This window comes from Megascapheus bottae, chromosome 4 (genome assembly GCF_031878675.1).
Source record: "Megascapheus bottae isolate mThoBot1 chromosome 4, mThoBot2.hap1, whole genome shotgun sequence".
NCBI lineage: Eukaryota > Metazoa > Chordata > Mammalia > Rodentia > Geomyidae > Megascapheus > Megascapheus bottae.
The window spans coordinates 85,221,973-85,246,207 of NC_143512.1; the positions used below are offsets into that span (position 1 = coordinate 85,221,973).

Below are 24,235 nucleotides of genomic sequence, written 5' to 3' on the forward strand. Positions count from 1 at the left end.
CTTACTACCTGATGAATGTAATTGTAACCCCTCTATACATTATCCCAATAATAAAGAAATTTTAAAAATTCCCCTTACATTTAGCTGCATATAAAAGTATCATGTGGGCCAGGAGTTTGGCCTCGTGGTAGAGTGCTTGCCCAGCATGCACAAAGACCCGGGTTCAATTCCCCTGTACCACATACGTAGAAAAAAGCTGGAAGTGGTGCTGAGGCTCAAGTGGTAGAATTCTAGCCTTGAGAAAACCCAAGGACAGTGCTCAGGCCCTGACTGAGCACTGAATGAGTGGCCAGGCCCACAACTGGCCCCCAAAAAAGTATCATATGTTTTATTATTTTGATAGAGTGGACCCTATAACCAAAATAACACGTCTTTAAAAGAAATCAATGTATTTTCTAATGTGGAAATTTATTTTCCTTTGATAGCATAGTGTAGGAATGAGTAATAAAATACACCTTGTAAGGCCAGGAGTGTGACCCAGTGGTGGAGTGCTTGCCTAACATGCACGGAGCCCTGGGTTCAAATCCTCTGTACCACATACACAGATAAGCCAGAAGTGGTGCTGTGAATAAGGCAGTGGATCTGTGCTGATAGGAAGGACTCCACCCCCACCCCTACACTCCTGTGCCCCCCCACATCCACACTCATACCCACACCCCCACACCCACCCCCCACACCCACACTCACACCCACACCCCCTCACCCATCCCCCACAAACACCCCCACACCCACCCACCCCCCACACCCATACTCACACCCACACCCCCACCCCCACACACCCCCACTTCCCCTCCCACCCCATCACCCCCAACTCCACTCCCTCACCCCCACACTCACACCCACACACCCCCACACACCCCCACACACCCCCACTCCCCCTCCCCACCCCATCACCCCCAACTCCACTCCCCCACCCCCACACTCACACCCACAGCCCCCTCATTCAATCACTGGCCACCAGGAAATCTGAAGTGATGACCACCTGGGAAAAACGTGTTCCGACTCCTCTGCTCTTTCTGGAGCCTGCTGGTCGGAGCAGGTTCTGCTTTGATTGTGCTTTGATTCTGCTTTGATTCTTTACAGAATTCACTTTTGACTCCTTGGCATTGTTGGGAAAATGCTACAGACGCAGAATTAAGCAAACCCAAGGCCAAGACTTCAGAACTGCCCTGCAACTCATTGCCATCTCCAGAGCTCTTCCAGCAGGGGCAGCGCAGTGACGTCTCCCACCTGACGAGGGCCCTGTCTCCAATCTGGGCCCCAGGAACAGCAAGCACTGTGGCCTGCCAGGCCTGTGGGGGCAGCCAGGCTCCTGGCCCCTCTCAGGAGCAGATTCCTGTGGGGCTCGTGTGGGCCGGAGCCTGCCGTGTCTGGGGTCCTGAGCTGAGAGTGTATGTGAGGTGCTGACAGGCCCAGGCAAGGACCCAGGCCAGGGCCCCAGGCCAGGCTATCTTCCCACAGCCCTGCCTCTGACCAAACAGGGGCTCTGGGGGTCCCAGCCAGGCGACCCTCTATCTTGTATGTGTGACAACACTCCCCTGACGGCCCCTCCACAGGCCCAGTCTGATAGCCCTAGTCCTCAAGGCTTTATCTGCATCCTCCTCCTCCATCCTGAGCAGGAACAGAACACCCATGGACCCGGAAGGGGGGGAAGGGGGGGAGCAATCCAGGCCAGCCAACCACTACCCAGGGAGGAGAAGCACACAGCGGACAGGGGCTCTGAAAAAACATCCACACTGTGAACAGTCCACACGTCCACTCTGTGAACAATCCACACATCCACTCTGTGAACAGTCCACACGTCCCATCTGTGAACACTCCACACGTCCCATCTGTGAACAGTCCACACGTCCACTCTGTGAACAGTCCACACGTCCACTCTGTGAGCACTCCACACGTCCACTCTGTGAACACTCCACACGTCCACTCTGTGAACACTCCACACGTCCAATCTGTGAACAGTCCACACGTCCACTCTGTGAACAGTCCACACGTCCACTCTGTGAGTACTCCACACGTCCACTCTGTGAACACTCCACACATCCACTCTGTGAACAGTCCACACGTCCACTCTGTGAGTACTCCACACGTCCATTCTGTGAACAGTCCACACGTCCACTCTGTGAACAGTCCACACGTCCACTCTGTGAACATTCCACACGTCCACTCTGTGAACAGTCCACACGTCCACTCTGTGAGCACTCCACACGTCCAATCTGTGAACAGTCCACACGTCCACTCTGTGAGTACTCCACACGTCCACTCTGTGAGCAGTCCACACGTCCACTCTGTGAACACTCCACACGTCCACTCTGTGAACAGTCCACACGTCCACTCTGTGAACACTCCACACGTCCAATCTGTGAACAGTCCACACGTCCACTCTGTGAGCAGTCCACACGTCCACTCTGTGAACAGTCCACACGTCCACTCTGTAAACAGTCCACACGTCCACTCTGTGAACAGTCCACACGTCCACTCTGTGAACACTCCACACGTCCACTCTGTGAGCAGTCCACACGTCCACTCTGTGAACACTCCACACGTCCACTCTGTGAACACTCCACACGTCCACTCTGTGAACAGTCCACACGTCCACTCTGTGAGCAGTCCACACGTCCACTCTGTGAACACTCCACACGTCCACTCTGTGAACAGTCCACACGTCCACTCTGTGAGCAGTCCACACGTCCACTCTGTGAGCACTCCACACGTCCACTCTGTGAACAGTCCACACGTCCACTCTGTGAGCAGTCCACACGTCCACTCTGTGAACACTCCACACGTCCAATCTGTGAACAGTCCACACGTCCACTCTGTGAACAGTCCACACGTCCACTCTGTGAGTACTCCACACGTCCACTCTGTGAACACTCCACACGTCCACTCTGTGAACAGTCCACACGTCCACTCTGTGAGCACTCCACACGTCCACTCTGTGAACAGTCCACACGTCCACTCTGTGAGCACTCCACACGTCCACTCTGTAAACAGTCCACACGTCCACTCTGTGAGCACTCCACACGTCCACTCTGTGAGTACTCCTCACGTCCACTCTGTGAGTACTCTACACGTCCACGCTGTGAACAGTCCACACGTCCACTCTGTGAACAGTCCTCACGTCCACTCTGTGAGCACTCCACACGTCCACTCTGTGAACACTCCACACGTCCACGCTGTGAACAGTCCACACGTCCACTCTGTGAACAGTCCTCACGTCCACTCTGTGAGCACTCCACATGTCCACTCTGTGAACACTCCACACGTCCAATCTGTGAACAGTCCACACGTCCACTCTGTGAGCACTCCACACGTCCACTCTGTGAGCACTCCACACGTCCACTCTGTGAACAGTCCACACGTCCACTCTGTGAGCACTCCACACGTCAACTCTGTAAACAGTCCACACGTCCACTCTGTGAACAGTCCTCACGTCCACTCTGTGAGTACTCCTCACGTCCACTCTGTGAGTACTCCACACGTCCACGCTGTGAACAGTCCTCACGTCCACTCTGTGAGCACTCCACACGTCCACTCTGTGAATACTCCACTCGTCCACGCTGTGAACAGTCCACACGTCCACTCTGTGAATAGACCACACGTCCACTCTGTGAACACTCCACACGTCCACTCTGTGAACAGTCCACATGTCCACTCTGTGGGCAGTCCACACGTCCACTCTGTGAGCACTCCACACGTCCACTCTGTGGGCAGTCCACACATCCACTCTGTGAACACTCCACACGTCCACTCTGTGAACAGTCCACACGTCCACTCTGTGGGCAGTCCACACGTCCACTCTGTGAGCACTCCACACGTCCACTCTGTGGGCAGTCCACACGTCCACTCTGTGAACACTCCACACGTCCACTCTGTGAATAGTCCACATGTCCACTCTGTGGGCAGTCCACACGTCCACTCTGTGGGCACTCCACACGTCCACTCTGTGGGCAGTCCACACGTCCACTCTCTGCCTCCTGCCAGCCCACCTCCGGGTGGGCTCTGTCCATCCCCAGCCAGAGTCTGGGCGCCTCCCAGGTCTTTTGGTCAGCAAGGATCCTGGTCCTTCCCTGCCTGGCCGGTGTCCCAGCACCTGGCCACATGGGCCAGGCCCGGCTGTCTCGGGCAGGCTGCGGGAGGCCGTGGCTGCGGGCTGACCGGTGGCGGCTCTGGGGCGATCCCGCCACACCGAATCCTACATGACCATGATTGGGTGCTGGAGAAAAAATGGCTCTGGGACAATAGTTCAACAAGGAAATCAAGGGAAATGTCTTGTTCCACCATTAGAGAGAGGGAAGAAGATCATGTATTAATTAAATAAGGGACTAAACAGGACAAACCTTTTGAATGGGAGACATAACATTTAAGAATAAAATCGACATGGTGGGTAAAGGTCGCAGAAGACCGAGTCAAGCGCTAATAGTTGCGCCTTTTCCATTTTCTTATCGATCAATATTACATTTTTTTCTGAGCTAAAACACAGCGGCAGAGTTATTGCTGACCTTTTCCTCACCCTTCCATTGTGTATAAAATCACAGCAAAATAACAAACGACTTTATAAGCCACAGAATTTTTCTGATACAAACCCCCAGGTGAGCTAAAATCTTCTTTAAAAATCTGTTTCTTTGGAAACTAGCACTACTAATTAGACACCAGAGAACCCCTCACCTTTAAAGATACATCACCCATTCCAGAGTGGCATTCGCCTTCTGCAGGGCGCCTGGGCCCGGCTCACTGCTGCGCGCCTCTGAGGTCGAGGGGTGGTCCTGGAGCCCCATCACTGAGGCCATCCTCTCAGCGGAGCCGGAGCCGCGCTCCCGCAAGCGGAGGAAAGTAGTCAGCTCACTGCCCCCCAAATCTTTCTGTGGGGGAAAGAAAGCCAGGAGCAAGTGTCTGCCCTTCGGTGAAGGCTGCAGGGCAGGCCAGACACAAGCCCCTGTGACCAGGGGTGGATAGTTTGTGTGTGTGTGTGTGTGTGTGTGTGTGTGTGTGTGTGTGTGTGTGCATGTATGTGCATGTGTATGCATGTGTGTGCGCATGTGTGTACGGGAGTATGTGTGTGTGTTCATGTGTGTGTGCACGGGGTGTGTGTGCACGGGATGTGTGTGTATACAGGAGTGTGTGTGTGTGTGCGTGTGTGCACGTGTGCATGTGTGTATAGGATGTGTGTGTGCGTGTGTGTGCACGTGTGTGTACATGTGTGTGTGTGTACATGTGTGTGTGCCCGTGTATGTGTATACAGGAGTGTGCGTGTACAGGAGTGTGCTGCTCAGAGAACCAGACACTGGGATCCTGGGCCACAGAACTGGCACAGGTCATGACAGGAGCCCGGGGGCCTGTGTGGCTGGCATCCAGGCTGTGTCCAGGCCGGCGTCCAGGCCAGTGTCCAGGCCGTGTCCAGGCTGTGTCCAGGCCGGTGTCTAGGCCAGCGTCCAGGCTGTGTCCAGGCCGGTGTCCAGGCCAGCATCCATTCCGTGTCCAGGCCGGCATCCAGGCTGTGTCCAGGCCAGCGTCCAGGCTGTGTCCATGCTGTGTCCAGGCCGGCATCCGGGCCGGCATCCAGGCCAGTGTCCAGACTGTGTCCAGGCTGTATCCAGGCGTGTCCAGGCCGGCATCCAGGCTGTGTCCATGCTGTGTCCAGGCTGATGTCCAGGCCTGCATCCAGGCCGTGTCCAGGCCGCGTCCAGGCCGGCGTCTAGGCTGTGTCCAGGCTATGTCCATGCTGTGTCCAGGCCAATGTCCAGGCCGACGTCCAGGCCGTATCCAGGCCGGCATCCAGGCCATGTCCAGGCTGCAGGTGGAAGGGCCTCCGCAGCTTCCCAAGGCTCAAGAGACTCCAGCAGTGGCGGCAAGAGGTGAACCAGCAGAGCTGACTTTAACAAGGACCTCCGTGCAGTCAGAACCATCCTCCTGTCAGTTCCTTTGAGCTGAGACACAGCAGGAGCCCCACCTGCATTCTCGCTGGCACGGAGCCCTTGCCAGCCATTGACCGGCCTCCTCCATAATGCACGCCAGTGTTGTGGACGCTGTAAGGTGCTACACACCGTGAGCGCTCACTCTGATCCCTTGTTTCTATTTCTAGCTGACATGACTGGTTTTTTCATTTTGTTTTATGTTTTTTTGTGTTTGCCTGTCCGGGGCTTGAACTCAGGGCCTGGGCACCGACCCTGGACTTCTTTTGCTCAAGGCTAGCACTCTTCCACTTGAGCCACAGCACCACCTCCAGCTTTTCCTATTATGTGGTGCCAAGGAATCAAACCCAGGCCTTCATGCATGCTAGGCAATCACTCTACCATCAAGTCACATTACATTGACTACAAAATTAGGTTAATTCCCCAAACACTAAGCCCCTGGCCTGGCCAGTGGAACCTATTTCCCATTTTGAAATTATATATATATATATATATATATATATATATATATATATGTGGGTGGGAGGTCATGGGGCTTGAACTCTAGCCTGGGCGCTGTCCCTGAGCTCTTCAGCTCAAGGCTACCACCCTACCCCTTGAGCCAAGCCCTACTTCCTGTTTTCTGGAGGTTCATTGGAGATGAGAGTCTCAGGTCCTTTTGTGCCCCGGCTGGCTTTGAACCTCGATCCTCAGATCTCAGTCTCCTGAGTAGCCAGGATGACAGGCCGGAGCCACCACGCCCGGCTGATACAATATTTTTGAGGAAAGCAGCTTGCTTTCCTACCCCATACTTGGCTCCAACCTTGAAGTTGCCGTTCTGCTTAGAATTAAGCAAGCTCAGAAACAATTTGTCTCAACTATTGTTTGAAGCTACACACGTATGGGCTCAAAGGCCGGGCTCGGAGGGAGAACCCCCCAGCCACCAGGGGGTGACAGCGTTTGCGTGCTTGACCTCGTACGTGCTCACACGTTCACACGCTCCGTGAGCAAGCCTTTGGCCTGGCTCTGGGAACAGAAACGGAGTAGGTCAGGCTGTGGCTGGGACAGGGCAGGGCAGAGATTGTGCCTGGTGAGAAGGATGTCCAGAAGCCAGGGTGACAAGAGCAGGCCTGTGTCCTGGGAGCTGGGTCTGGTCAACCTGGTACAGTGATCCTCCTCTTACCCAGCCTCCTCCTCCCCGCAGGCCTCCGGGGAGAACCTCGAGAAGAGAAATGGTGGGGAGGGAAGAGATCTCTTGGGCCTGAGGGTGGGGTGGCATCTCACTCCTGGCTCCTTGGAATGGTCAACGAATTATCTTCCTGTTCCTGCAGAACTCTGAGGGCCAGGGTGTCAGGGGGGTCCTGAAAACCAAACAGCCTCGTGCAACCCCTGGGCCAGCTGGGGAGCCCAGGTAGTCAGGAAAGGAGGACAAGAGAGCCAGGCAGAGCTCAGGATGGAGGCTGGGAATGGCGGCCAGCTGGCCTGCAAAGGATGGCCCACTTGGGCCTGATGGAATAGGGGAGAGACCAAGAGAATGGGGACTTCACAGAGGACATGTCCAGGTCACCCTCCTGGTCCAACTGGAAGCACGGAGATCTCCCTTCCTTCCTTCCTTCCTTCCTTCCTTCCTTCCTTCCTTCCTTCCTTCCTTCCTTCCTTCCTTCCTTTCTGCCAGTCCTGGCTTGAGCTCAGGGCCTGAGCCCTGTCCTTGGACTTTCTCAAGGCTGGAGCTCTACCACGTGAGCCTCAGCACCACTCCTGGCTTTTTCTGTGTATGTGGTACTGAGGAATTGAACCCGGGTCTTCGTGCATGCTAGGCAAGCACTCTACCACGAGGCCAAACTCCGGGCCCACAGGTCTTTCTCCTGTAACTGAAGTCCAGGCTGGCCAGGGCCGGGTTTCTGAGCAGGGCCTCCCGCCCGGTGCCCAGCGGCTTGCTGCTGGGGAGCATGGAGCTGTCCGCTGTCCTCGGCCCTTCCTGGCAGCTGGCCACCGCGGGGAGCAGCGGCCTCACTCAGCTGGGCAAGGCGATCTTTGCAGGGCCCCAGGTTCAGCGCGGCCACACGGCAGAACTTCCTGTCCCCTCTGCGTCCCTGGCCCCCATCCTTCACCCCTCAGTGCCCTCATCCCCTCTGTGTCCCTGGTCCCTCTCTGTCCTGTCCCCATCTCCTCAGTGTCCTGTGTGCTGAGTTGCCATGGAAGGAACCCCAGAATGGCGGGTCATCTCGACGCCTTGCCGAGGCCCCACCTGGGCCTACATGCAGGACAGAGGTTGTGGGAGCCCACGGTGCCACTCTGGTCTTCAGGGAGCCCTGCTGTGCACACACCGCTGTGCCCCTGCTAGGTGCAGAGTCCTAGGCAGAAGACACCCCAGAACGAAGAGCCCGGGCAGAGGACGCCCCAGAACGAAGAGCCGGGGCAGAGGACGCCCCAGAACGAAGAGCCCGGGCAGAGGACGCCCCAGAACGAAGAGCCCGGGCAGAGGACGCCCCGGCAGAATGAAGAGCCGGGGCAGGTCGCCCCACTGGGGCCCCGTTCAGCTCTCAGAGGAGGGTGGAGAAGGCAGGAGCACAGAGGGCACCCTTCGGTGGAGGACAGTGGAAGGAGGGAAGAACACCCCTCTGGGAGCCTCCAGAAGCCCCAGGAGGCAGGGAGAGGCAGAGAGCCTGGCACTGGGCATAGAACAGACACAACATGAGAGGCGAGTCCACAAACAGCACCCACGGGAATCCCACAAAGCCAAACAAGAGCCCCGGCCAGCGTGGGGACATCCGAGGCCTGGCCTGTGTGTGGATGCCACGCCTCTTCAAAGACCAGAGTTCACACAGCCCAGAGCCACCAACCCCGTCACCCAGGCCTTTAGATTGTCATCTGTCACCTATGGCCCACAGGAAGGAATGCAGACCCAGAGATAGGACAGAAGAGGCTATGCGAGGGGCGGGTCTTGAGTAGGAACTGAGTTATCAGCCCAGAGCTACATTCAGCTCATAGCCTAGGTGACAGAGGCTCTGGAGCTATTTTCTCCAGGTCTAAGCCACAAGAAAACAGATGCTGGGAAACTGAGACATCCGGGCTCACGTGGTGGCCTTAGGTCGATGACAAAGACCTTACTCTCCAGAGAGTTCCTTATGGGCTTAAAAGGCCTGTGCTAATTTCATCACCCCCCCCTCCATGAAGAAAAGGCCTTGGAAATATAAGGAGGAAACTGAGCGTAGCATTTCTATTTCCTCAGAAAGGAAAGGAGACGGCGCGCCACGGTGCCTGTCTTACTCCTGTCATCTTAGATTCCTGGGAAGCTGAGATGGGAAGGACTGCAGTTCAAAGTCAGCTCACAGGTCTTGAGACTCTTTCCAAAATAACCAGCAAAAAATTGGACTGAAAGTGTGGCCCAAGTGTTAGAGCTCGAACTGATCAAATGCAACGTCCTGAGTTCAAACCCTGACACAGAAATGAAAGGTGGGGTTTTTTGTGTTTTTGTTTTTGTTTTTGCTAGTTCTAGAGCTTGAACTCAGGGCCTGGGTACTAATCTTGGGCTTTCTCAAGGCTAGTGTCCTACCACTTGAACCACAGCACAACTTCCAACTTTTTCTATTTTTTTTTACTTTAAAATGCTTATTATCTTTAAGTAGTTGTGCAACAGAATTGTCATTTTACAAAGCAGTATATGAATACAATGCTCTTATTTATTTCCTTTAATATATTTTATTGTAATTAATAGAATGGTTACATTATATTCACCAGATGGAAGGTGCATTACTGCACAAACATTGATACCCCTTCTCATGTTTTTGTTCCCATTTCCCTTCCCCGTCCCCTCCCCTTGTCTTGTTTCTCCCCATCCTATTTCAAATAAACAAATAAGCATATATACAATATATCAGATAATAAGGTAAGATACTGTAACAATATGAGATAAACAAGGTACAGCAAAAGAGATGAGAGATAACATAGTACATTAAGGACAACAATCACTCATTATATGGCTCTTATTTCCATATCCTGGAGGTCCTTTCATTTAGCTTCATCCTATATGGCCCTATGTATCTAGGTTTTGCCCTATTGTAAACCTCTGCTAGGAGAGTCCAAGGTTTCTACTAATTATGACAAATGAGGGCTGACTTCACTTAATATGATTTTTTCTAAGTCTTTCCATTTCCTTACAAATGGGGCGATGTCATTCTTTCTGACAACAGCATAGAATTCCATTGTGTACAAATACCACATCTTGTGGATCCACTCATCAACTGAGGGGCATCTAGGTTGGTTCCATATCTTTGCTATGGTGAATAGTGCTGCAATGAACATCGTTGTGCCAGTGGGTTCAGTATGTCCTTGTTTCTGGATATGTGGGTAAATGCCAATTAGTAGAATTGCCACTTCCAGCTTTTTCTGTGTATATGGCACCGAGGACGCTAACCCAGGGCTTTGTGTGTGCTGGGCAAGCACTCCATCACCATGCCATGCTTCCAGACCAGAAATGAAAGTTTTTAGAAAAAAATATACAAGGGAATAAGGAATGATTTCTCTGACAAAGCATTTTATTTCTGTTGAGGGGCTGGGAGCACTGTTCCTGAGCTCTTCAGCTCAAGGCTACCGCCCTACCCTTGAGCCACAGCACCTCCAGTTTTCTGGTGGTTCGTTGGAGCTAAGGGTCTGTGGGACTTTAGTGCCTGGGATGGCTCTGAACCGCGATCCTCAGATCTCAGCCTCCTGAGTAGCGAGGATGACAGACGAGAACCACTGCGCCAGGCATGGCTTCTCTTTTAAACCACACGAGGTCGTCTGTGGGGCGAGGCCCGCTGGGCCCTCTGGAGGCCCTTGGTGGGCCTCAGACCAGCTGCCTCCTCTCTGCACAGTGTGCCCTGGCGTCAGGTCGCCCGCAGCCAAAGCTGGAAGCAGACAGGTGACTGCACACCTGGGCCGTCCTTGCGGTAGCCTGCAGGCAGCAGGACAGGAGCCCCACAGCAACGCCAGCCTCCAACTCCACAGGGCCTGAAATCCACCTGCCATCTGCCAGGAAGGCGCCCGGCCTGTCCTCAGAGCACTGCCACAGAAAAGGGCCTGCAAAACTCCAAGTTGGAATGGTGCGGGCAGAGAGAGAATGTAAGAGAGAGAAAGACAGACAGACAGACAGACAGACAGACAAACAGACGACAAAGAGACAGAGAGAGAGAGAGACAGACAGACAGACAGACAGACGACAAAGAGACAGACAGAGAGAGAGAGACAGACAGACAGACACAGGCAGACAGAGCCACATGGAGAGAGGGAGGGAACAGGAATTAGACAGAGAATCACTATTTCGTGTACACACAGGTCTGCTTGTGGGTGCCCATTTGACTTTTCTGGGCCTGCCGTGAGGCGGGGGGATGAGAAGCCCCTCATGTCCGGGACACACGGCGGCCCCAGGGCCCTGGCCCTCAACTCTGAGGCCTTCTGTCTTCAGGAAGACAGAAGGGGGGGGCGAGGCTGTCTCCCTTCCTCCCTTGCTTCTGTCTGTAATTAAGTCTGCCAACAATGTCACACAGAAAGAGGCCACTTGGGACTCACCCAGAGCCTGCCAGCTTCGCCCTTCTGTCCACGGGTGACTGTGGAGCCCAGTGGAGTCCTCGCTCTTTCTCTGCTTCTTTGGGGAGCCCACACGTGGGGTGAAGCTGCCCCCACTTATTAACGCCCTCCTAGGGCGCCCTTCCCTTTCCCGAGACCATCAACCGTCGGAGGAAATACCTTCCTTGCCCTCATTTCACTGATCTCATGAAATCTCGTTTTTAATTACCTGAACAAAAAGGTTCCAGCTCCGTCAGTCTGCTCTGGAGGCAGAGCAATTACCCACGCTGCCTTCCTTCTTGCAAATGTGACCTTTCGCAGGAATGTGATGGGAGCTGGTGCTGCGGGGAGGGAGGGAGGCCCTCGCCAGGTCCTGCGTGCTAGACAGGGCGGACGTTCCTCCCTCTGTGGGTGCACGGCTCCCCCTCCTCCCTCGCCCCCGTCTCCGAGGGGAACACACCCTGGGATGAACGATGGAAGGTGGAGGGGAGGTGCTGGACGCCGCTGGCCCCAGGGCGCAGGAGTGGGCACGGGCCTGGCGTTCAGAATGGAGCCTGACCATACTGGGGGTGGGGGGCTCCCAGAGACGCCCAGACCTCGACCCCAGCCCCAGAGACCATGCTAGTGGGGACAAAGGCGTCCCAAAGGACCAGGGTCAAGAACAGAAGGGCCCAGAATCCTGTGGCCACCCCAGGCCCCCTGGGCCCCGTGTCCACCTGGAGCCCCTGGAGTAGAGGTGGGGAAGGAGAAGCCATTGCTCACGGCCACGGAGACTCTCCAGACCACAGCCATGGGCCCCACTTGCTCACAAAGGTGCACCATGGGTAATTTCCCACAGTCCCCGAAGCCGGGAGGTCCGGGTGGGCAAGACCTGCAGGTGAGATGGCCGCTCCAGGAGGCCCCCCTCCCCTGGACAAGCAGAGGCAAGGCCTCCAGGAGGGGACAGGCCACCCACAGCCCAGGACGTAGCTGGCCACTGCAAGTCCCTAATGGGCGCTGCATCCTCACCATGCTGAGAGCAGAGATGCAGAGTCAGCTCTGCCGGGGAGCGGCTGGACCCAGATGGACCCCAGACAGTGAGTCAGCGTCCACAGAGGGGCCGACGGCTCAGCCAGAAGCAGAAACACTGCCAGCAAACCCACATCACCCTGCAAACACTGCCCCGTCCACGCTTGATCCCACACTGTTCACTGTCCACACCTGACCCCACACTGTCCACACCTGACCCCACACTGTCCATGCTTGACCCCACACTGTTCACTGTCCACACATGACCCCACACTGTCCACATCTGGCCACACACTGTCCAATGTCCACACCTGAACCCACACTGTCCACATCTGACTACACACTGCCCACTGTCCACACCTAACACCACACTGTCCATGCCTGACCACACACTGTCCACTGTCCACACATGACCCCACACTGTCCACATCTGGCCACACACTGTCCAATGTCCACACCTGAACCCACACTGTCCACATCTGACTACACACTGCCCACTGTCCACACCTAACACCACACTGTCCATGCCTGACCCCACACTGTCCACTGTCCACACATGACCACACACTGTCCACACCTAACACCACTGTCCACGCCTGACCACACACTGTCCACTGTCCACACCTGACCCCACACTGTCCATGCTTGACCCCACACTGTTCACTGTCCACACCTGACCCCACACTGTCCACATCTGGCCACACACTGTCCAATGTCCACACCTGAACCCACACTGTCCACATCTGGCCACACACTGTCCAATGTCCACTCCTGAACCCACACTGTCCACATCTGACTACACACTGTCCACTGTCCACACCTGAACCCACACTGTCCACATCTGACCACACACTGTCCACTGTCCACACCTGACCACACACTGTCCACATCTGGCCACACACTGTCCAATGTCCACACCTGAACCCACACTGTCCACTGTCCACACTGTCCACACCTGACCACACACTGTCCACTGTCCACACCTGACCCCACACTGTTTACTGCCCACAGCTGACTCCATATTGTCCACACCTGACCACACACTGTCCACACACTGACCATGCCTGACCACACACTGTCCACTGTCCACACTGACCACACTGTCCACACCTGACCACACACTGTCCACACTGTCCACACCTGACCACTGTCCACACACTGTCTACACACTGTCCACGCCTGACCACACACTGTCCATACTGACCACACACTCCACTGTCCACACTGACCACACTGTCCATTGTCCACGCCTGACCCCACACTGTTCTGTCCATGCCTGACCACACACTGTCCACACTGACCACGCAGGACCATGCCTGTTGGTAGAGGTGCCGTGACTCACTTGAAGGAGGCAAATGTGTGGGTGGGGAGAGCGAGTGACCGGCTGACGGGGAGGCTGCTGACCCCAGCGAGCACACGGGCTTCCCTGCCTCTGACCTGCGTCCCTCGAGCGAGCACCTCTTCTCCACCAGCTCCCTCAGCCAGGGCCACACAGGCGCGGGCACGCGGTGGCCTGGGGCCGGAAGGAAGCAGACTGTGTGTGGGGGGGTGGACGGGGCAGAGGCGGGACTCCCCAGCCCACGTGGGCAGAGCCCATCCTGGCCCCACCTCCCCCAGATCCCCCACGCCCCCTGACCCCGGCCGGGACACCAGCAGAGAGGCCGGTGGGAGGCAGCCCAGCAGGCAGAGGAAGGGAGACACAGTGTCAGGGAGCCCGTGCAGTGAAGACACCCCAAACGCAACGTGTTGTCATCCTTGCAGGAAAAGAAGACGCTCCTCGCCAGAGCCAATAAGACCCAAGTGCCAGGAGACGCCGGGCGCTCAGGAAGCTGGGATCTGAGGACCGAGGCTCAGAGCCAGCCCGGGGTAGGAAAGTTCCTGAGACTCTTCTCCAACCAATGACCCCAAAAAATCCAAAAGTGGCGCTACGGCGAAAATGGTAAAGTGCTAAGCTTGAGCGCAAGAAGCTCAGGGCCAGGGCTGGAAACAAAAGGGCCAGAAAACACCCTGGCAGGAAACGACTCTGGGATCGCCCTTTCTCCAGCCTGGGATCTGCTGGTCTCTGCCTTTTCTTCCTTGCTTTGTGGCAGGATGGTTCCGAAGCTGGGCGTCCACAGGGAGATTGAGTTGTTAACGAGTACTTAAGAGTCCTCATTCATATTTTATAGGACTTCGTGCATGTATGGAATGATCCGCTGAAGCTTAATTGGGTTAGACATTATCACTTTAAACTTTAAATAACTGCACCGAAATGAAATTTGAAATCTCCTGGTGTCTATTAGATCAGCACGTAATACCTGCCCGGGCCCTGAGGGGCAGCCTCTGTGCTGGAGTGGAAACGGAGGTGAGGTGGTGTCCTTCCGCCTCAGGGGACCGGGACCCAGAAGCCCCCTGGGGCTGGCAGCCCAGCCACCTTCTCTGAAGCAGTGGAAGCCCTGCACAGGCGTGGCTGGGGCTCTCGGCGTCTTGCCAACCCCTCCTTCTCCTCCAGCAGCCTGCCTCCCAGCACTAAACACGCCTTCCAGAGTTGGCCCAGGGGCACACTCAGATTCTGGAACATTCTACTAGGCCATTCTGTCCCATGTGCTGTTGCAGATGAAGGTCACCAAGGTCACCTCGTGGAAGGGCTCCCTGGGGCATCCAGGTGCCCCCCTCCCAACTTCTGCCCCTGTTCCCAGGGGAAGGTTTCAAAGGCAGAACTGTGTCCAGGGTCTGGGCCTCTGCAGTTCCAGAGCTCAGGGCTCTTTGGCCCCCTGGGCCAGGGCGCACACATGGCTGTGCACTACTGCCCTCTGGTGCCCAGGGGGATCTCACCAGGCCTGGGTTCCAGGCTCCAGGACAGCCCTGCCCACACAGGGACAATGGCCACCGCTCCCCGAGGCCAGCCCGATGCTGACACACCGAGAGCTGTGCCCGCCGCGGGGCTGGCGTGACCTGTACAGAAGCGTCCAGAGCTGTGCCCGCCGCGGGGCTGGCGTGACCTGTACAGAAGCGTCCAGAGCTGTGCCCGCCGCGGGGTTGGCGTGACCTGTACAGAAGCGTCCAGAGCTGTGCCCGCCGCAGGGCTGGCGTGTCCTGGCAGTAGGTCTCCCCCACACTCTCAGGGACGTGACCTCCACCAAGTCCACTCTTCCCACAGCATTCTGGCTGGTGTCAAACAAGGGTGAGTCTGGGACCAAACAGGTAACCGTGTATACATGTCCCTAAGCAAGCGGCTCACGAACCCCCACCTGGTGGATGGCCACCACCCCTGAGGTGGGACAGGGTCCCAGGCTGGCCTCCCCCCACCCCTCTGCTGAGAGCAGCGCCGCTGCCTTCCCCAGCGCTCTGAACCCAGGCACACCCCAGTTCAGATATCCTGACGTTCCCTGTGTGACAGTCCTCCCGTGGCCAGGGAACCCCTCCAGCTGCAGCAGAACTGGGGCCTGACAGCCGGGGGAGGCAGGTCTTCTCCCCACCCGAGCACTTCGGAGTCCAGAATGCACGCGCCTGACTTCTGAGTCAGGAAGGAGAGGCCGTGAAGATGGAGGGACTCCAGGGGCAGTTGATTCGCCCAACCTGCTGCTCCACACAATGCCCAGATCAAAGCAGGACCTGGCCCTGAAGCAGCCTCCTCACAGCTCCACACATTCTCCACCCCCACCTTCCTTACCACCCAAGGATTTGGGGGCTGCAAACACCGATCCTGGAACCCCTAGCAGCACATGCAGGCTCCCACTGCATCCACACAGCGTGGCTTTCACTGCATCCATAGAGCGTGGCATTCACTGCATACACACAGCGTGGCTTTCACTGCTTCCACAGAGCGTGGCTTTCACTGCATCCACACAGAATGGCATTCACTGCATCCACACAGTGTGGCATTCACTGCATCCACACAGAGTGGCTTTCACTGCATCCACACAGCGTGGCTTTCACTGCATCCACACAGAGTGGCTTTCACTGCATCCATAGAGCGTGGCATTCACTGCATACACACAGCGTGGCTTTCACTGCATCCACACAGCGTGGCTTTCACTGCATCCACACAGCGTGGCTTTCACTGCTTCCACAGAGCGTGGCTTTCACTGCATCCACACAGAATGGCATTCACTGCATCCACACAGCGTGGCTTTCACTGCATCCACACAGAATGGCATTCACTGCATCCACACAGAGTGGCTTTCACTGCATCCACACAGCGTGGCTTTCACTGCATCCACACAGAATGGCATTCACTGCATCCAGAGCCTGGCTTTCACTGCATCCACACAGCGTGGCTTTCACTGCATCCACACAGCGTGGCATTCACTGCATCCAGAGCGTGGCTTTCACTGCATCCACACAGCGTGGCATTCACTGCATCCACACAGCGTGGCTTTCACTGCATCCAGAGCGTGGCTTTCACTGCATCCACACAGCGTGGCTTTCACTGCATCCACACAGCGTGGCTTTCACTGCATCCACACAGCGTGGCATTCACTGCATCCACACAGCGTGGCTTTCACTGCATCCAGAGCGTGGCATTCACTGCATCCACACAGCGTGGCTTTCACTGCATCCACACAGCGTGGCTTTCACTGCATCCACACAGCGTGGCATTCACTGCATCCACACAGCGTGGCATTCACTGCATCCACACAGAATGGCATTCACTGCATCCACACAGCGTGGCTTTCACTGCATCCAGGCAGCGTGGCTCCCAGTGCATTCTAAAGGCTTTGATGATGGTGTCTATGTTTTCACGTGGATCTAGAAATTCTTGAAATCCCTGACGTACTGTGTTCTCAGCCAGGCATCAGTGGCTCTCGCCTGTCACCCTAGCTACTCAGGAAAACTGCAGTTTGAAGCCAGCCCAGGCATGAAGTCCCCGAGACCCTCATCACCAACAAACTCCTCAGAAGTGGTAACAAAATGAGCTGTGGGGCAGCACATAGGCCGAGTTCAAACCCAGGGATGGGGGGGCTGGGGAGGCAGGAATTTGCCTAAGTTATGGAGAAAGTTCCATGGGGTATTGTTTTGTATAAAACCATGAGGAAAAGCTCTTTTCTAGTCTACTGCCTCCTCTCTTTCTGAAACTTAAGTGTATGTGACTATGTCACCAGGTTTTCTATGCCTTTAGTCTGTACTCTAGTCTATACAAATTATTTAGCTTTTTTTTTTTTTGCCAGCCCTGGGACTTGAACTCAGGGCCCAAGTGCTGTCCTTGAGCTTCCTCAAGGCTAGAACTCGACCACTTGAGCCACGGCACCACTTCCGGCTGTGGTACTGTGGTACAGAACCAGGCCCTCACACGAGGTAGGCAGGCACTGCACCACTAGGCCAAAGTCCCCGCTCAGCTTTGCCGTCCTGGTGAAGTTCAAAGGCCTTATACATTGCTTCTGTAGCTTTTTAAAAATCACTGTCCAACCTTCTCCTAAGTCCCTGAACTTCTTTCTTTCACCTCAAGTCTACGGGTAACACTCTCAACTGCTGTCTTATTTGGCTTACTGAGCTGACTTATTCAGCTGTTTTGATCTGCACCCTATCTGAGCTTACAGGTCACTTTTAACTTCACCTTGAACGCTGTGCTTGGCGTGAGGCCTGAATGTGTGCAGAGATCTGTTGCCTTGTTCCATGGGTCTTTTATTCCTGTGATGACAGGGATGGCTCCTGTTCCCACGTAGCAGGAGACAGAGAAACCCACTTCCCGTGCGGGGTCTCTGGTAGTACCTGCGGTGTGTCCTTCACAGAAGAGGGATGGAACGCACGTCCCGTGACCGTGCCTGTGGTCACCCGCGTGTGGCACTGGCTGAGGCCAGCCCTGGTGTGTGACCGCAGAACCTCCCAGCCCCACAGCAGCCGGCAGTGAACACCAAGAAAGACACGCGCTCTGCTCCCTGGCGGCCCCGGGGCGCTGCCGTTTATTCAGTGCTGGAACACAAGGCGCTGCAGCGGCAACCTGAGCGCCGAAGCTCCGTCGAAGCCGCTTCCATCGCAGTGACAAGCTGCGGTGACCATCAGGGGCCACGCTAGTGGTGCTGCTGCTTGAACTGGAGGCCGCAGTAGCCACAAGTCCCCGTTTTTGTTTCTTTGTCCTGCAACAATTCGTAAGGAAAGGTCTTATGCTTCCACATCCTACCTCAGCCCAAGAGCCAGACGTGACACACGGTGGAGGATGAGGAGGACAAGGAGGAGGAGGAAGAGGAGGAGGAGGAGGAGGAGGAGGTAGAGGAGGAGGAGGCAATAGAGGAAGAGAAAGAGGAGGAGGGGGAGGGGAGGCAGTGGAGGAGGAGGAGAAGGAGGAGGAGGAAAAAGAGGAGGAAGAGGAGGTAGAGGAGGAGGAGGCAATAGAGGAAGAGAAAGAGGAGGAGGGGGAGGCAGTGGAGGAAAAGAAGAGGGACGGGGAGGAAGAGGAGGAGGAAGAGGGGGAGGCAATGGTGGAGGAGGAAGAAGAGGAGGAGGAAGAGGTGGTGGAGGAGGAGGAGGGGGAGGAGGAGGGGGATGAGGAGGAGGTGGAGAAGGAGGAGGAGTGGGAGGAGGAGAAGGTGGTGGTAGAGGAGAAGGAGGAGGAGGGGAAGGAGGAGGAGGAAGGGGATGAGGAGGAGGTGGTGGAGGAGAAGGAGGAGAAGGGGAAGGAGGAGGAGGAGGAGGAGGGGGAGAAGGAGGAGGAGGAGGTGGTGAAGGAGGGGGAAGGGAAGGAGGAGGAGGAGGTGGTGGAGGAGGAGGAGGAGAGGGAGGAGGAGGAGGTGGTGGAAGAGAAGGAGGAGGAGGGGAAGGAGGTGGTGGTGGAGGTGGTGGAGGAGGAGGAGGAGGAGGAGGAGGGGAGGAGGAGCAAGAGGAGGAGGAGGAGGAGGAAGGGGAGGGGGGAAGGGGCAGGTGTGCAGTAGCGCTGGGTGCACCCTGAGAGCGGGCAGAGGGCAGCAGCGCAGGTGCACACGGTGTGTAGGCCAGGGCCAGGCCACCTACCAAGTTTATGTACACCTTGGGGTGACCAAGGGCGCCCCCACCGCCGTCGCAGGCTATCACCCTGTGTTCCACCTCGTTCACGGGCTGCTCCGCTATCAAGTCGATGGCAAAGTTTTCATTGACCTAGAAAAGGAACAGAGCAGCAGGTGAATACCAAACCCCGACCCCACGCACACCCAGCCCGACACAGGCCCTGCGGTGGGGTCAGGGGGACAGTGCAGAGAACTCTCCCTGTCCAGACTGCCCGTCGGCTGCTGCAGCCTCTGCTCTCCCACCTGAGCCTGTCTCCACACACACACACCCGTGCTCAAGAGCAAATGCAGGCTGAGGGCGCGGCACGGTCCCCAGAGCAAACTCCAGTGCTTAAATCCCCACATCCAGGAAGTGTGATGGATTTAACAGGTCTATCCGGGAAACCAAGGCAATGGTGAACCCATGCGTCTCTGCAGGCCCAGGCCCCCCCCCCCCGCCCCATCCAGGTCCCCTGCCGGGTGGCTGGTCCACACTGTCCCCCCCCCCCCCACCACTGCCGCTTGCCAGGCGTCCATCCTTCGGGACTGGGTCTGCAGGAGGCCCCGGGGCAGGCTGGCACCTGCTCCCAGCAGAACAGTCACACTTCACACCCCCTTCCTCTGTGTTGATCAGGGTAAAGCACCAAGGCTACTTTGTGCCTCAAATTACCCTAAAGGACTTTCCGGCCCAGCTGGCTTCAGCCACGATCCTCGGATCTCAGCCGCCTGAGTAGCTGGGGTGACAAGGGTGCCCACCAGTGCCCAGCAAAGGGTCATCTCTCCAACAGCTCACCGGACTCAGCCCTGTGCCTGACTGGGGCTACCTCAGGTAAATCATCTCAACGGCCAACATGCGCACGCAGCGGTATGCAAGGCTGCCGGGCGATGTTCTGTGTTCTGAATCTGTGCCCCACTCTGGAGACGGGGGACGAGGTCTGGACTGGAGCCTGCAGGTAATCCATTACTTTTTAGCTGCAGCACCACTGAGAATTTCGACCAGTTACGCGAAAGCTGTCGCCACAGCGCCACCTGGTCCTCGAAGGTGCACGCTGGAGATTTAGGTCCGGACAATGCCCTCAGTACGCTCCAAAACAGCCTGGCAAGTGGGCGGGCTCTGGAGGGCAGCGTGAAAGCAGAGCAGCCATGGCAACGACCGTGCCTGGACTCTGCGGAAGCCAGGTGCCCAGGCACACGGGGACGCGGCAAGAGGGGACCGCGGCCCTGCTTCCTGGCTGGGCACACTGGGCCTTCTCATGTCCAGAGTGGCTGGTGAGGAGCTTTGTCTCAGTCCGTTACGAGCTGCTTTCAGGTGTGGCTAAGTGAACACCAAGGACGTAAGGCTGGCCCCACAGGGGAGCTTCACTGCCTGAACGGGACAGGACAGGGCCCAGAGTCGGCACACACGTGCCTCCCCGCAGCCAGGCCTCTCCACCGGCCCCACAGGGGAGCTTCACTGCCTGAACGGGACAGGACAGGGCCCAGAGTCGGCACACACACGCCTCCCCACAGCCAGGCCTCTCCACCGGCCTCCTTGCAGAGTGGTGAGCTGAACACAGCGGGTCACCAGCTGTTGCAGGAGAGGCCAGAACTAGATATGCAGCCCCCAGGGAGAGGCCTGCTAGCACCCCGACACCAGCCTTCTCTCCCACCCTGACTCTCAATGAGGCTCAGCAAGACAAGATGTCCAGGAAAGCCCCACACTGCTGGAAGCCAGGGCTCTAAGCACTGCACTCTGGAGGATGCCAGGGAGGCAGAGCCTGACGCCCTCTGCATCTTCAGGGCCCAGGACAAGAGGCTATCGCAGAGGTGGCTCAGCCCAGCATTCGGCCAGGCCAACTCAGTGAGCCTGGCCCAGAAGGGCTTTGTCTTAGCACACAGGCCAGGCTGGCTGTAGCTCTGCCAGCCAAACCTCCTCCGCTGGCAAGATATGGGACCTGTACTACCATGCACACGGCCTGCCTTCCCAAGTCAGATAAAAAGCAGAGTAATGGGGGCCGGGAGTTTGGCCTAGTGGTGGAGTGCTTGCCTGGCATGTACAAAGATCCAGGTTCGATTCCTAGGTACCACATACATAGAAAAAAGCCAGAAGTGGTGTTGAGGCTCAAGTGGTAGAGCTCTAGCCTTGAGAAAGTCCAAGGACAGTGCTCAGGCCCTGAGTTCAAGCCCAGGACTGACAAAAAAAAAAAAAAAAAAAAAGGCAGAGTAACGTCAGCTCCTTGTTCTGCAGCAACTAACGGGTCCATGTTCAGGCTCTGATTTCTGGCCCTGACCCTCATGGACAGAGATGCCAGACGCAGGACGCCAGGTGCCTCTCCCACACGCGGGATCACAGCTCACGGAAGCGTGGGCATCCCTTCCGTGAAGGCCTGCGTGTTAGGGGAGCGGTGCTGGCTGCAGACCACGACTTTGTCTAGCCTCTTCCTGGAGCAGCAGGGCCCCCACGCGCCCTCCCACCGAAGCACCTCACCTCCGCTGCACACCAGCGAAGACTTAGGGTGCAAATACTGTGCTGACGGCTAAGTGACGGCGTGTCACCACAGGCGACCCAGCTCCCAGGCCCGTATCAGAGCCGACAAAGCTGCCAGCCGCCCCTTGCAGGCAGGGTAGCTGAGACTGCCCTCTGTCACTGACCACGCAGCTCCAGGGTGACCCTGACCTGCCACTGCTGATGTCCACTTAAGAGGACTGAGCCCCGTGCCAAGAATACAGACATCCATGCCAAACCCACTCCAGCCACACCATGCTGAGTCTCGTGACCTTGGCCTCAGAGAGGACACAGAGGCTGTGGACACAGGGTCCTCCCCACCCATCCCATGCTGGTGAAATGCCGCCAGGCGCTGACACGGAAATCACCAGGCGCCTCCAACCAGGGATGTGCCCGTGAGGATGCCAGGGCCCTCACCCGCCTCAGCAATCTGCTCTGGAAGGGACCCCTCCCAGGGAGAGCCCAATACAAATACAATGTACACACCAATGACACTCGATCAACAGCAGTGCCAGGGGAGACGTGAACCCAGGGGAAGAACCCACCTGCACTGTTCATGTTCCAAGCCCCTCTTTCTTCCTCCTTTCTGAGAACCTGAGCCACAGACATTAGCATAATTCTCCCACGTAGTTTTCTCTGCCTTTTGGCGCACTGATGGGGACTCGGTGGACCTAGTGCGGTGTGAAGTCCTTGCGTTTCTGCCATTGTTTAACGGATTGGTAATTATATTTGCTTTTCTTTTCACAGAGCCCAGTGGGAATCTCCTGGAAATCTGCTCTCCGCACGGATGTGCCACAGACACCTCAAGCCTCCTCCAGAGACACAGCATTTGCGTCAGGGCTCTGTGTGGACATCAAGATACCTGCATTTTCTGCTAAGAAGGTGGCATACTAGTTGCTCTTTCTTTACCTCCTTCTCCTTCTTGTGCTTTCCTTCAAAGTTGACCTTGCTGGAAAGGATGCATATATAAATCACAGGCTGACAAAAGACTGACCCCAAAATAAAGGGAAGCATCCAGAAATCTAGGAACATGGGAGAGTGGAGAGTGCCGTTAGCCAAGAGAAGCAATCGCTGGGAAGCAGCATTGCAGCAGGCACAGCAGCAAGCAGGAAAAGCTGCGCCCGCTTCTGCTGTCATGGAGCTCCATGATTTCAAATGAGATTTTTAGGTATCTTGCAAAGACGAACGTTCTGACAGGCAGACTTCACATGAGTGATTCTGAAGAAAACCTGGGAGGATGGCAGCAGTTTACTCAACCTGATAGTTCAACTTGGCTCTGACTGGATTAAAAGTGAGCCAGGCACCAGTGGCTCACACTTGCAATCCTAGCCACACGGGAGGCTGATGTCTGAGGATCATTGGTCAGAGCCAGCCAGCCCAGTAGGTGCTCTGGGACTGGTACTGTGGGACTCATCTCCAGTGAACCACCAAAGCAGCCAGAAGTGGAGCTGTGGCTCAAGTGGTAGAGCGCTAGCCTTGAGTGGAAAGATCGAAGACAATGTCCTGTCCTGAGTTCAAGCCCCAGGACCTGAGAAGGAACATATGACACCTTCCTCGAGCCATCTCGTAGCCCTTAAGGATGAAAAGACACAAGCAACAACCGAGACGCCCTAGTGATGCCCACAGCCCAGAGCAGAGGCTCCTTAGAAGACAAGATTGGACCCGAAGAGCTGCCAAGGAAATCATAAAGACTCAACTACAGCACTTCTCCCACTGACACTAAGATTGACAACGGTGTCCAGAGAACAAACGACAAGCACGCAAACTAGGGCCAGACAGCATGGAACACTGGACTCTACCCCCAGGCCAAACTCCCAGCCCTGTTTTTGTTTTTGTTTTTTAACTTTTTTATTTCTTGTCGGTCGTGGAGCTTGAACTCTAGAGCTCTTAAGCTCAAGGAAACCGCCCTATCGCTGAGCCACAGCCAACGTCCTCGTGCATGTCACCTGGCACACACTCTGCACAGGCACCTGGCTTTCCGTGGCCCAGTACATGCCCAAGTGGCCGCAGGGCCCTGCAGGCATGCACACCGCCAGCCAGCCGGGGAGGAGGGTGCTCACCTTCTCCACACACGTTCTCTGGGCCCGACCTCCACAGACTCATTCCGACCCACAGGCTCCTGGGACAGCGAAGGCCACTTGAGTTTGGCTTCCAAACACAGGGGAGCTAGGAGACTCTCTGCAGGACGGGACACACCGTTCCAAATCCTTTCCTTTTTCCTTTTAAAACATGGCCTCCAAATGTTAGCCAGGCTGTCCCTAACCTGCTCCTACCTCTCCTCTCACTGCGCGCACAAGTGTACCCACACCCACACACACGCCTGCACATAACAGTGCACCGTCAATCTGCTCCCTTTCTCAGGGGGT

General features: G+C 56.2%; 1 protein-coding gene across 1 annotated transcript in view; it reads right to left on the minus strand.

Annotated features, from left to right (window-relative positions):
• Positions 1–18,298: 18,298 nt before the first annotated feature.
• Ndufs6 (NADH:ubiquinone oxidoreductase subunit S6) overlaps positions 18,299–24,235 on the minus strand; it is a 31,088-nt gene continuing 25,151 nt past the window's right edge. The window contains exons 3-4 of the mRNA XM_090331189.1: positions 19,374–19,496; positions 18,299–18,502 (exon numbers count right to left, since the gene is read on the minus strand). Coding sequence (XP_090187315.1) covers positions 18,437–18,502; positions 19,374–19,496 — 189 coding nt within the window. The 3' untranslated portion in view covers positions 18,299–18,436. The remainder of the gene's footprint in view (positions 18,503–19,373; positions 19,497–24,235) is intronic.